The sequence below is a fragment of the Naumovozyma dairenensis genome, chromosome 1 (assembly GCF_000227115.2).
Source record: "Naumovozyma dairenensis CBS 421 chromosome 1, complete genome".
NCBI lineage: Eukaryota > Fungi > Ascomycota > Saccharomycetes > Saccharomycetales > Saccharomycetaceae > Naumovozyma > Naumovozyma dairenensis.
Genome location: NC_016479.1, coordinates 462170 through 475015, shown reverse-complemented (window position 1 = coordinate 475015; position 12846 = coordinate 462170). Strand labels below are relative to the sequence as shown.

The 12846-nt window shown below is 34.2% G+C and overlaps 6 protein-coding genes across 6 annotated transcripts in view; 3 read left to right on the top strand and 3 right to left on the bottom strand.

Annotated features, from left to right (window-relative positions):
* Positions 1 to 535: 535 nt before the first annotated feature.
* Positions 536 to 2122, bottom strand: CCT4 (chaperonin-containing T-complex subunit CCT4; the record flags this gene model as incomplete). The annotated part of the gene is made up of 1 exon (XM_003667564.1): positions 536 to 2122. One exon carries the CDS (start codon positions 2120 to 2122, stop codon positions 536 to 538), a length of 1587 nt encoding a protein of 528 aa, XP_003667612.1.
* Positions 2123 to 2923: 801 nt separating this feature from the next.
* On the top strand, positions 2924 to 4024 carry NDAI0A02100 (uncharacterized protein; the record flags this gene model as incomplete). The annotated part of the gene is made up of 1 exon (XM_003667563.1): positions 2924 to 4024. The coding sequence occupies one exon, from the start codon at positions 2924 to 2926 to the stop codon at positions 4022 to 4024; it is 1101 nt and encodes a 366-aa protein (XP_003667611.1).
* A 645-nt stretch (positions 4025 to 4669) lies between these two features.
* On the top strand, positions 4670 to 8272 carry COP1 (coatomer subunit alpha; the record flags this gene model as incomplete). The annotated part of the gene is made up of 1 exon (XM_003667562.1): positions 4670 to 8272. The coding sequence occupies one exon, from the start codon at positions 4670 to 4672 to the stop codon at positions 8270 to 8272; it is 3603 nt and encodes a 1200-aa protein (XP_003667610.1).
* Positions 8273 to 8766: 494 nt separating this feature from the next.
* Positions 8767 to 10383, bottom strand: LDB17 (Ldb17p; the record flags this gene model as incomplete). The annotated part of the gene is made up of 1 exon (XM_003667561.1): positions 8767 to 10383. One exon carries the CDS (start codon positions 10381 to 10383, stop codon positions 8767 to 8769), a length of 1617 nt encoding a protein of 538 aa, XP_003667609.1.
* Positions 10384 to 10908: 525 nt separating this feature from the next.
* On the bottom strand, positions 10909 to 12252 carry RPN5 (proteasome regulatory particle lid subunit RPN5; the record flags this gene model as incomplete). The annotated part of the gene is made up of 1 exon (XM_003667560.1): positions 10909 to 12252. One exon carries the CDS (start codon positions 12250 to 12252, stop codon positions 10909 to 10911), a length of 1344 nt encoding a protein of 447 aa, XP_003667608.1.
* A 421-nt stretch (positions 12253 to 12673) lies between these two features.
* NOP14 (snoRNA-binding rRNA-processing protein NOP14) overlaps positions 12674 to 12846 on the top strand; it is a gene marked incomplete at both ends in the record, with an annotated part of 2448 nt that continues 2275 nt past the window's right edge. Inside the window, one exon of the mRNA XM_003667559.1 lies at positions 12674 to 12846. This exon is cut by the window's right edge and continues 2275 nt beyond it. Coding sequence (XP_003667607.1) covers positions 12674 to 12846 — 173 coding nt within the window.

The following is a 12846-nucleotide window of genomic DNA, read 5'->3' as shown; positions in this document are numbered from 1 at the left end:
AGAAATGCTCAGGAAGCAGTTTAGCTCGCCTACTTATATGATTGAAGAGACACAAAAATGCAATGAGGAGCCGTTCAAAAATATATTAGCATGTATCATAACCGACCGTCGCTACAGGGTCTTGTGGATATATTAGTCATTTTATGTCGGTTACGTTCTAAGTCTCAAGCAGCTTTTTTTCAAAATTGAAATTCATTGTCAATTTTCGAATTAATACGAAATCTTCGTGGAAGGTATATTGAGACAGGATAGTCATCTTAACCTGACTCAAAAAGGAGCTAAAGAGGGCCGCAATCTCTTGACTGGCTTTATAATCTCTGACAGGTTTCTTGAAACTGGTTACATACATCCTGTGAATGGATACGTAAGATATGAATATATCTTATGGAAATAATACAGTATGTAAGACGTATACCCTTTTTACTTACCGTAATGCATACTAATATGAATGACTTTCTTACGAGCTTTATAGATATATGAGTTTAGTCTACAGTATTATAATTAAGTTTAAAAAATTCAAATGTTATTTGTTATTTTAACGGCTGAAAGTGATGTCATCAATACGTAGAATAGATTTAACACATTCTGAGGCCAAAGTAATAGCGCTTGTACTGACTAGAACTGGTTGTAAAATATGTTCATCGTACGTGTTTGTGGTCCCAGATCTTCTCACAGAAATACCATCATTTACACCACCGCTTTCATGTTTTGAACGTAATTCTGTTACAACCTTTATACTATTTAAACCAGCATTCTCTGCCAGTGTTGTTGGTATAACTTCTAACGCATCTGCGAATTCTTTCCAAACGAATGCTTCCACACCTTCAATGGAACGAGATTCCCTTATTAATCTACGTGATACTTCAATTTCTGGAGCACCACCACCTGCAATTAAACCTCTTTCTTTGACTAAACAACGGATAACACATAACGCATCATGCAATGAACGTTCTGTTTCATCTAGGATCATGCTATTAGCACCACGAATAACAACGGAAACGGTTGGCTTTGCAGTATTATTTTTTATACCTGTTAACTTTACAATCTTAGATCCATCACTATCTATTTCTTCAACTAAATCCGCAGACCCCAATCTGTCTTCAGTAAATAACTCAATATCGGAGATAGGCTTACAACCCAGGCTCTTGGATAGGAATTCAACTTCTTCTCTTTCAATGTCTTTCACTACCATAATGTTTAGTTTTGATAAGAAATGTAACGCTAGATCATTAACTGCATCTCTTAAGATAGATTTTTGGATTAAAAGAACATTACATTTTGATTTTTTGATCTTCTTACAGATATTTAATAAGTATGCTCTTTCTTCTTTCAAGATCTTATCCATTTGTCTATAATCACTGACAACAATATTATTTTCAGTATCAGGTTTTGGTGGAGAGATTTGGAATTGAATTAACCCGATCTTAGCCTTTTCCTTTCTAGTTGGACCACCTGCAGATTTAATAGCAGTTTGTGTCAACACGACGCCATCAATCATTTCTGTATCATCAATAGTACCACCCACTTTCTTGATCAAACGGATATCATTCAAATCAACATTTTTAGATTCTTCATCAGCAATACTCAAGACTGAATCCACTGCTAATGGTGCTAAAAATGAAGAATATTGAGAAACAATCTTGGAACTCAAAGAAGTAGAAGCAGCACGAATCAAATCCTCTCTATCGCTCAAGGAAATTCTATGAGACATCTCCAACAAGATCTCCACGGATCTCCTAGCGGCTCTTTGGAATGATTCCGCAATAATAGTAGGATGAATCCCCATATTCAACAGTCTATCTGCTGCGCCAAGTAAAGCACCTGTCAAGATAACTACGGAGGTGGTACCATCTCCAGCTTCTGAGTCTTGAGCAGCAGAAACTTCAACTAACATCTTTGCGACTGGATGTAAGATTGCCATTTGTTTCAAAATAGTATGTCCATCATTGGAGATGATGATTTCACCACGAGATGTTTTGATCATCTTATCCATACCCTTTGGGCCTAAGGAGGTACGAATGGCATCTGCTACAGCTCTTGCCGCAATGATGTTGGCCTTACGAACTTCTTGAGGCTTTTCTTTGTTCTTGAAAGTAGCGTTAGATGGAACTTTTGGTGCCATTTTTCTTGTTATTATTTGAGTAGCCTTTAAAACTGGGTGGTCAATAAAGTCAATGAGTCAATTTCTGGCTTTTGACTCTTTGGTATTAAATTATAATCTTCCAACATGTCATTTGGTATATATTCAAGGTTCATTATTATTATTTCTTCAATATTTTTCAATGTTTAACAGTGGCGAAAAAATGAAAAACTACGTACTGAATGGGGCCGTGTAAAGTGATAAAAGTTTTGAATTGAAGGAAATGAATATTTGTCGCATTGATATACTATTGAATACCCCAGGGGAGTACAGAGAGAGGGGATTTTGATTTCAGTAAGTATATATATTCCAATGGTCGCATCTTTACTGCGGCCCGTATTCATTCGACCACCTTAATTTGAGAATATTTCTTTGCGTATGTTCTTTCTAAGTATTATGAAACCTTGATAGGTTATAATATCGTTTCACATAAAAAGTAAACTATGAGGTTTACACAAACTACTTTAGCGAGTGGAAGCTTTATAGACTAACGATAGTCAACCAACAATCTTACCTGAACGAATTCTTTCTTTAACCGTGAATATTATTTTAAAATACAGTTTTCTTAGTTATGTACGAACAAGCTAACATAAATCTTAATTATGATAGCGCCGCCATACCACCTTGCTCTATATTATTCACGTTATCTAATACTCGAAGATTGAACTGCGATAAGGGAACTTTGCTTTGACAACCAGTTGGTATATAATGTAAGGTCTTACTACACCGATAATAAAATGAAAAAGTAACTTTCTATAATACTAAACAAGCGTAAATAATCAAATGTCATTACCGCAAGCAGCAGCGACAGCCCCAATTCCTAACGTTTTAGTCATTGGTGCAGGTGGAGTAGGAGTAATCACGGCCCTTTCATTGTACATTCGGAAATTATCTCACGTCTCCATGGTTATAAGATCTGATTATGATCATGTCACTGCAAATGGATACCAAATAGATTCCTGTGATTACGGTCATATATCCAATTGGAAACCTCATTCAATATATAGGACTGCATATGATGCCTCCCAATCGGGACTGTTTTTCAATTATTTAGTCATAACAACCAAGAATATACCCGATGGTCCCGTTGAATCCAGGGTCTCCAATATCATTAAACCCATCTTGGAATCTAATAGAACGTTACAGTCGGAAGAGCTTACCAATATTATCTTAATTCAAAATGGAATTGATATTGAAAAGGAAATCGTTTCTAAATTCAATAAAGATGATTATAAATATTCATTATTGTCAGGGATTCAATTGATAGGATCTACTAAGATTGGGAAAGGGATCATCAAACAAATTGGTAAGGATCATTTATCAGTAGGTGCATTTGATGCCTGTGATAGGAAAGCTATCCATTTCGCTCAAGTGTTTGTTGAATTGTATGGGAATGAAGGTAAAAAAATTTTGTTGAGTTCGATGCAAGTAGTTTCGTTATTCAAGTATGGAAGTAAATTATTATATAATGCTGCAATCAATACCACGACTGCATTAGTTGGATTGGATGTTCCAAGATGTTTAGAATTCGCAGTAGACAAGAAAAGTACTGAAATGGAGATTTTTGAACCTGCCATGAGGGAAATTATCAAGATTGCTGCCAGTGAGGGGATTATTCTTGAAGAACAATTTGTTGGGTTTTTTGCTAACATTACGAGGAATAAAATGTTCAAACCATCAATGTGTGTAGATGAAGAAAAGGGTCAATTGATGGAATTAGAGGTCATTCTTGGTAACCCATTGAAGATAGCTAAAAGAAACGGGATAGAAACACCACTCTTATCAATGTTATATAATTTACTTGTTCTTGTGCAAGGTAAATTAAAGGAAGGGAATGGATTGATTAAATTCAACGAAGATACATGCCGTATGGAATCGGAATGATCTAAGCAGGTCCAGACATTATCCTTATTAGAGAACACATTTATATATTGCTTATTTTCTGCATAAAGATCAACATATATTCATTATAACCAGATATACTTGGCATACATAAAAATACCTCTCTAGATCGAGACAAACCAGATGACAATTGACGACTTTCAATCCATTCCATATCACTATTACTATTACTATTATAATCAGTCTGTATAGAAATCACGACCTGTTGACGCCTCGGCCCGGGCCGTGAAATGCGACCGAATTTTTGGCGGAACGAAATTTCAATCGAACAAACAAGACAGCTCACTCCTTCTATTCTATTGAAAAACATAGACCAGGTATCTGTCAATTGCATGGCAAATTCAAGTCCATTCAAGTAGACATCATCGATTTTTGGTCCATTAGAAACGTCACTTATAATCCTAGTTGAAAGTCGACTCGTATATTACTCGGTAAATTCGGACAGCAAACCTTATTAGGCATCTAATTGAGCAATCCGATTACCTTATTAAATCTGTCGAAGTATATAAATCTTTGAAGAAAGATCGTTATCAAAAGACTACTATTCAATACTACGTATTTCAATTACACCTAACCTAAGAAACCAAGAAAGGAAAAAAACCATATCTTTAATAAATTCCAGTCAAGATGAAGATGCTAACTAAGTTTGAATCCAAATCTTCTAGAGCCAAAGGTATTGCCTTCCATCCATCCAGACCATGGGTCCTAGTGGCTTTATTCTCTTCTACCATTCAATTATGGGATTATAGAATGGGTACTTTATTACATAGATTTGAAGATCACGAAGGACCGGTTCGTGGTCTTGATTTCCATCCTACTCAACCAATTTTTGTCTCCGCTGGTGACGATTACACCATCAAAGTTTGGTCTTTAGAAACCAACAAATGCCTTTACACTTTACAAGGTCATTTAGATTACGTCCGTACCGTATTTTTCCATCATGAACTACCTTGGATCATATCGGCATCTGATGATCAAACTATTAGGATCTGGAATTGGCAAAATCGTAAAGAAATCGCTTGTTTGACTGGTCATAACCATTTCGTCATGTGTGCTCAATTCCATCCAAATGAAGATTTGGTAGTTTCTGCATCCCTTGATGAAAGTGTTAGAGTTTGGGATATCTCGGGTTTAAGAAAGAAACATTCTGCTCCAGGTACTACCTCTATGGAAGATCAAATTGCCGCTCAAAATAATTTATTAGACGGCGGATTTGGTGACTGTGTTGTAAAATTTATCTTGGAAGGTCACACTAGAGGTGTCAATTGGGCATCTTTCCATCCAACTTTACCATTGATCGTTTCAGGTTCTGATGATCGTCAAGTCAAATTATGGAGAATGAGCCAAACAAAGGCTTGGGAAGTTGATACTTGTAGAGGTCATACTAATAATGTCGACTGTGTTATTTTCCATCCACATCAAAATTTAATCATTTCAGTTGGTGAAGATAAAACATTAAGAATTTGGGATTTGGATAAGAGAGTTCCTGTTAAACAATTCAAGAGAGAACATGATAGATTCTGGTTGATTGCTGCTCATCCAAATATTAATTTGTTTGGTGCTGCCCACGATACCGGTATCATGGTCTTCAAACTTGATCGTGAAAGACCATGTAGCTTCATTCATCAAAATCAATTGATATTCATCAATAAGGAAAAGCAACTTCAAATATTCGATTACCATAAAAGAGTCACTTCATTACCTTATGTTTCTTTGAAGAAAATTGGTCTTGCTTGGAATGCCTTTAGAAGTATTTCATATAATCCATCTCAACATTCAGTTTTGGTCAATTTAGGTAATGACAAGTTTGCCCTTGCATTACTACCAAAACAACCAACTGGAGCTGTGGAACCTACAAGCGTTATTCAAGATACTGGTAGTTTTGCCACTTTTGTTGCACGTAATAGATTCGTAACTTTTAACACTGGTACAAATACTCTAGAAGTCCGTACCCTTGACAACAAGACTACTAAATCCATTCATTTAGAAGAACCAATCAAAGATATCGTTTCAGCAGGACCTGGGGTCGTTTTGTTATTAAAAGCCAAGGAAGTTGTTCTATTTGATGTCCAACAAGGTAAGAAATTAGGTAAGATTGCCGCCAAGAATGTTAAATATGTTTCTTGGTCCTTGGATGGCCAACACGTTGCATTAATGAGCAAGCATACCATCACTATTGCGAACAAGAAGTTAGAATTGGTCAATTCAATGCATGAAACTATTAGAATCAAGAGTGCTGCATGGGATGAATCTGGTGTATTGATTTACTCTACTTTGAACCATATTAGATACAGTTTATTGAACGGTGAAAGAGGTATTATCAAAACTTTGGAAAAGACTTTATACATTACTAGAGTACAAGGTCAACTAGTTTACACTTTGGATCGTGACGGTGAAGTTGAAATCTTGACTATCGATCCAACAGAATACAAATTCAAGAAAGCCTTAATCAACAAGAATTTCCCAGAAGTCTTGCGTATAATCAGAAATTCGAACTTAGTTGGTCAAAATATCATTTCTTACTTGCAAAAATCAGGGTATCCAGAAATTGCGTTACAATTCGTTCAAGATCCACAAACTCGTTTTAATCTAGCATTAGAATACGGTAATTTGGAAGTTGCTTTAGAAGAAGCTAAGAAATTGAATAACTCTCAAACATGGGATAGCTTAAACGAAGCTGCTCTTTCGCAGGGTAATATTTCCTTGGTTGAAATGATTCATCAAACTCAACATTCATTTGATAAACTATCTTTCCTATATCTTTTAACTGGTGATCGTTCAAAATCTTCCAAGATGGGGGCCATTGCTACAAATCGTAATGACGTTCCAAGTATGATCTTAAATTCCATTTATAATGATGCTACTGAAGAAAGAGCTAATATTTTCGCTGAAGCTGGTTCATTGGCTCTCGCTTATGCTGTAGCTAAGTCAAATGGTGATTCTGCAGCCGCTTCATCTTTCTTAGAACAAGCTGAAATCACTGAAGAAGATGTCGTATTGCCAGATGAGATTCAACCATCAAACTCAGTTAAGGCACCTTCTATTGCTGCACCATTAGATGCTTGGCCATTAGAGAAGGCTGAACTATCATATTTCGAAAAAGCTGTATTAGGTCAAATTGAAGATTTAACTCTTGATGAACCAGAAAGAGAAGAAATTTCTCCAGAAGCTGTTCAAGCAGATGAAGGTGATTTCTTTGAAACGGAAGTAGCTGAAGATTTAGAAGGAGAGGATGCATGGGACTTAGGTGATGAAGATCTAAATATTGATGAAGAAGTTCAAGATGACCTTGCTAAAGAAGAAGTTACAACCGAAGAAACAGAAGTTTCTAATTGGGTTAAGAATTCGAAACTACCTGCTGTATTAGTTGCAGCTGGTGCATTTGATGCAGCTGCTCAAGCGTTAGGTAAACAAGCTGGTATTATCAGTTTTGAACCTTTAAGACCTTACTTTATTGATAGATATGAAGGTTGTAGAACGTATATGGCTGCTACTCCTAGTGAACTTCCATCTATTGTAGGCTATATAAGATCAACTGACGATATTGAAAATGAGAAGGATATACTACCATATATTCCAGGTATAGATGTTATTAAGTCAAAGATGAACGAAGGGTTTAATTATTTCAAGGCTAATAAATTGGAACTTGCCATTAAATCATTCAAAGAAGCTATCTATAACATAATATTATCTGCATTTGATAATGACGAAGATGAAGAAACAGCACGTAAATCATTAGAAAAGGCTAGGGAGTACATTTTAGGTTTATCCATTGAATTAAAACGTCGTTCACTAGCTGCTGAAGATATCAAACGTAACCTAGAGTTAGCTGCATACTTTACCAAGGCTAAATTGATTACGGCTCACCGTTGTAATGCATTACAAGTTGCTATGTCTCAAAATTTCAAACATAAAAACTTCGTACAAGCATCATATTTTGCAGAAGAACTTTTGAAGTCCATTAAAACAGGTCCACGTGCTGATCAAGCAAGGAAGATTAAAGAAAGAGCTGATTCTATTGCAAGTGATGCAATTCAATTAGATTTTGATCCATATGCTGAGTTTGATGTTTGTGCTTCCACGTATACACCAATTTACAAGGATTCGCCAAGTGTTTTGGATCCATTAACCGGTGCTAAATACCATGCTTCCGAAAAGAATAAGATCGATAAGATTGCAGGTATATCAAAGATTGGGGCCCCTGCATCTGGCTTAAGAATACATCTATAATTCTCTTGAGGAAGGACGCTTTTAATGTTATGTATGAACTAATAGAAAAACGTAGACTATTTAAATCATCTATTTCTATTTTAAATATTTTATAAATCTATATTACTAAAAATAAATAAAACAAACTATAATAATCAGTAAACGACATACGTTTGGATCCCGAACGTTAAAACGTGTTACCAATATTTCCTGTGCCACCTATGATTTTTTTTAAGTAAAAGAGAAAGTACTAGATAAATAATTGACGTTACCTCGTTTAAATTCAAAAATGCTAGTCGATACGTACGTTATAGAATTTCTCATTAGAAGGATCTTGTTTCTGCAGACGTATTATCTTAGTATCTTTAACAGAAATTCAACATCAAAAGTTTGAGTATGTCATTAGGTTATTTAACTAATTACTTATTAATACGGAACGTCTTTTTCTAAAAAGAAAGGTTATAAGAAGCTCTATAGACTGTACATATATCTGGACCCATGGACCGATGTGGAGGCTAGTTGGTTTGTACATTATTCATATCAAACAGGTCGGACACCCATAATGTGACACGACATATCAGTTTTCTTAGGGAAAGAAATTTTCCTCGATTTTGGCGGAGGAGGTGGTGGTAAAGGTTTATTTTTCCTTTTTCCAATGATTCTGCTGAATTATCAGAGTTTGAGCGAACGAAGAGACGATCAACACCGTTGTCATTCGTTGTTATCCTAGTATTATTATTATTATAATTATTATTATTTTTCATACCTGTATTATTTGTGACGGCAGCAGCACTACCATATACAGGAGTCATTGTTCCATCAGTCATTGTCAATCCCATTCCTACAACACTTATACTCGATGTTCTACTTGTTGGCGTATCTGGGAAATCTGGATCATACTCTGATGAAGCAAATGTTAACCAATTTACTTGAGTAAGGCATTTAAACGCTAACTTGACTGTATTTCTATGTTCATGAAGAACTTGGTCATTTGAACATATGTTATCGATATTTGATAAATATCGAAGTAAGTTCACAATATCATCTTTCCTATAATGTGTCTTTGATAGTTCAGTATTTTTCAGTAATGGTAATAATACTCTTAGAAAAGTACTTCTTAAGATTTCTTCATTTTCGGATATATCCTCCAATTGTCGTATTAATACATCTACTAATACATTGAGGTCATTTAAATAAAAGAAATTCATCGCAGTTCCATCTTCAACTCTGTTTAGTATCAAATACAGGATTTTACAAATCATGATTTGAATGGTATGATCTTCAGTTCGATTAAATTTCAACAATAATAATTCAGAAAATTTACTGGTAATCTTTCGTTGACCAATTAAATATTCGAATATTTTATTTCCAATTTCGAAATCTCTAGCAAACATCATATATTGTTCATTAAGGACTAGGATCAATTTAAATTGAGCATTATTAAATAAATCATCAGTTGTGTCAGATCTTATTGATGTTAATAAAAAATAAACAAAAAAATCATCAACTATTTGTAATGAAGTGATACTACATTTACAAAATTTGAAAATCTGGAAGAGTAAATCCATTAAAACTGTTGAAATTTGTTTCATTTCATCTATGATGGTTACATCTAATTCATTCAGCTCGTTGTTATTACTTTTCGTCAGGATATTACCATTATCGTCTTCACCATATTTATTCAAATATGCAAATTGAGTATATAACGTGTTGTAAAATACGTTAAACCCTTGGAATTCAATCATTGTCTCTAAGGAGTTCAAATTTTTCTTGGATTCACAAAGTAGGATGTATGAGATTATGAATTTCATATTCATTTCTAAAAGGTCGATATTTAGTAATGATAATAATTTACTCAAACAGAATTTTTTCTTCAAATTAAAGATTGATGATTCCGTTAGGATTAAAGCCAAGCGGTAGAGATCTTGATCTGAATTGATATATATCTTGTATGAATCTGTCGCTATTTTCAAAAAGGTTACTAATTTTGAATTAACTTTGGATTCATCTAGTATATTCCCTGTTTTCTCATTGGAAAGTTTAAGGATGGATTCCAGAGAATCCCAAAATTGAACTATCTCTTCATTTGTATGAGTAGAGACAATTGGCTTAGAAAGTGGATCTAAGATCATATTAGTCTTTGGAATGGTAGCAGTATGTATGGATATTATTGGAGCCACATATAACAGGAGGATGAACGGAATGTTATCGTATATATATATATGGGGTATACGATTTGAGAAAATGAAGAAAGGCGAATGAATGAATAATTTCTTGCAGATCCTATGGAGGGAGATATTTGAGTCACTTGAAGTGGTTTTGTAATTTATTAATCTTATTACGGCAATTGTCACATTTTAAAGACGTCAGTATTGAAATGCTTACCCAAATTGAAATACGTATTTACGTACGTAAACGTGTATGTTAAAGTTGCAAGTTCGATTTTCCAAAAATAAAAAAAGAAAGCCTCGTATAATAAATAAATAGAAAAGAAATAGAGAGAAAGAACAACAAAAATGAATGAGAAATGTTATTTAAGGGATGATTTTGATGTCGTTCTTAATTATAATTTCATATATATATATATATTTATAAATGACTTTGTTGTTTATATTTATAAATGTGGCATTAGGGAATGACTGGAAACTACGTTCGTTTCATTTAGCCTTCAAACCATGCATTATTTCCTCCTTTGTAATTAAATGACCTATCGTTTCGATATTTTCTAACAATTGATCCACATTAGAAGACCATTCATTTAATAATTCACTTGAGTTTTGTTTCTTTTCGAAATTGACAATTTTGGCAGGTCTATTAACTTTTGCGAAAATGATACCTTGATTAACTAAATCACTGATAAAAGTTTCTGTTTCAGATTCAGTTAAATCTAATAATTCATCTAGTCTTTCCAAAGTGATTCTGGAATAATATTGTGATATAACTCTCAAATTATGTTCAATTATTCTTTTCTTTAATTCATCCCAATGATGTTTATTTTCTGGACCACCACCAAATGCGACAATATCTTTACTTAAAGTATCTTGATAAGTTTCTTTTACGATTGGCCATCTCATCAATTCTTGAGTGGTAAATAATTTGACTAAAGACTCTTGAATTTCCAATTTCTTCAATTTATTATCTAACTGAATTTTATGAATCAAATCATTTTGTAAATTACCATATGGAGATAATATTAAGAAATAAACAATATGACAAAGAGCATCTTTCCATTGAGATTCATCCTTTTGTACAGAATTAGTCAAATAAATTTCTTGATAATATTGAGCCACGTCAAGATAATCTCTCTTATATAGACCAATCTTAATCAATAATTTATAGTATTGTAGTTTTAAATCCTCATATTTTTCATTCTTGAAAGTCTTTTTCAAAACCTTTCTAGAAAGCACAGTAGCTTGATTATAATCACCTTTCAATATACTTAAATTCATTTGTTCCAATATAAATTCAATCTTCTCAAACATATCCATGGACCCATAAGTTTCCACTTGCAATTCACAAAGAGTATCACATGCTTCTTCAATTTTCCCTTGAGTCTTCAAAATCTCCACCAACTGTCTTGTAACTCTAGCTCTTTCAGTCTCCACAAAGATCTTATTCTCCGTAACCAATCTAATAGTTTCAATACATTTAATCTTCACAGGTAAATCCAACTTATCCCCCATATCATCGAGATGCCACATGATCCTTTGAATCATATATTGGATAGCCAATTTCAATTGACCATGTTTCTTCGACAACAAAGTCAATTGTTCATTAAGTGAATCCCATTCATGGAACGTGAACAACAAATCGACGATCTTTGAAAGGACATCTTTCGAAGAGGGCAAATCACCAGCTTGTCTTGTCTTCTTTTCCCAGACTAATAATTCATTTAGGGCTTCTTGATGGTTGGATTGTGCTATTGTTTCGATCTTTGAGAATTCATCCTTTAGGATTTCGGAGTAATCCCTTTCTGCTTTCAATGGTGCGTCTCTGGACATATCGTATCGTATTATTTCCTATGATCAATTTGCAGGGGTATATGCACGTTTTTCTTCTGTCCTCTTGTTGGTTGAACTTGAACTCTACTCTTAGTTGTTGGTCATAATAAGTATATTTGCCACCCACCTTCCTAATGGATAAGTAAAGTAAAGTAAGTAAATAAACTCCAAAATGGATCCTTTAAAAATATCAATTGGAAGTGTTACCCTCTGTTGTGGAAAAAAATTTGAAAAAAAAAAATTGGAAAATTTGAGAAAAGAAGCAAAAAGAGATGCGATGAGCTCTCATATAATGAATAATACAGGCATATAACAGTTAGACACTTGGTGCTTGGTATACAATGAGAAAGAAATAGTGACAGCAGGAGAAGGACAACATAGTAGAAAAGTTTTCCATACACACACACACACACAAACCAATATGGCAGGCTCTCAATTGAAACAGTTGAAAGCTACTTTGAAAGCTGCAGGGTTGACTGGCCAAACTAACGTGAAACGAAATGATAGGAAAACCTCTAAGAAGAAGAGAGCCGCTAAGGATTATGATCGTGAGGAGAAGGAACGTGTCATTGCTAAGATTAGGGAACAATTTAA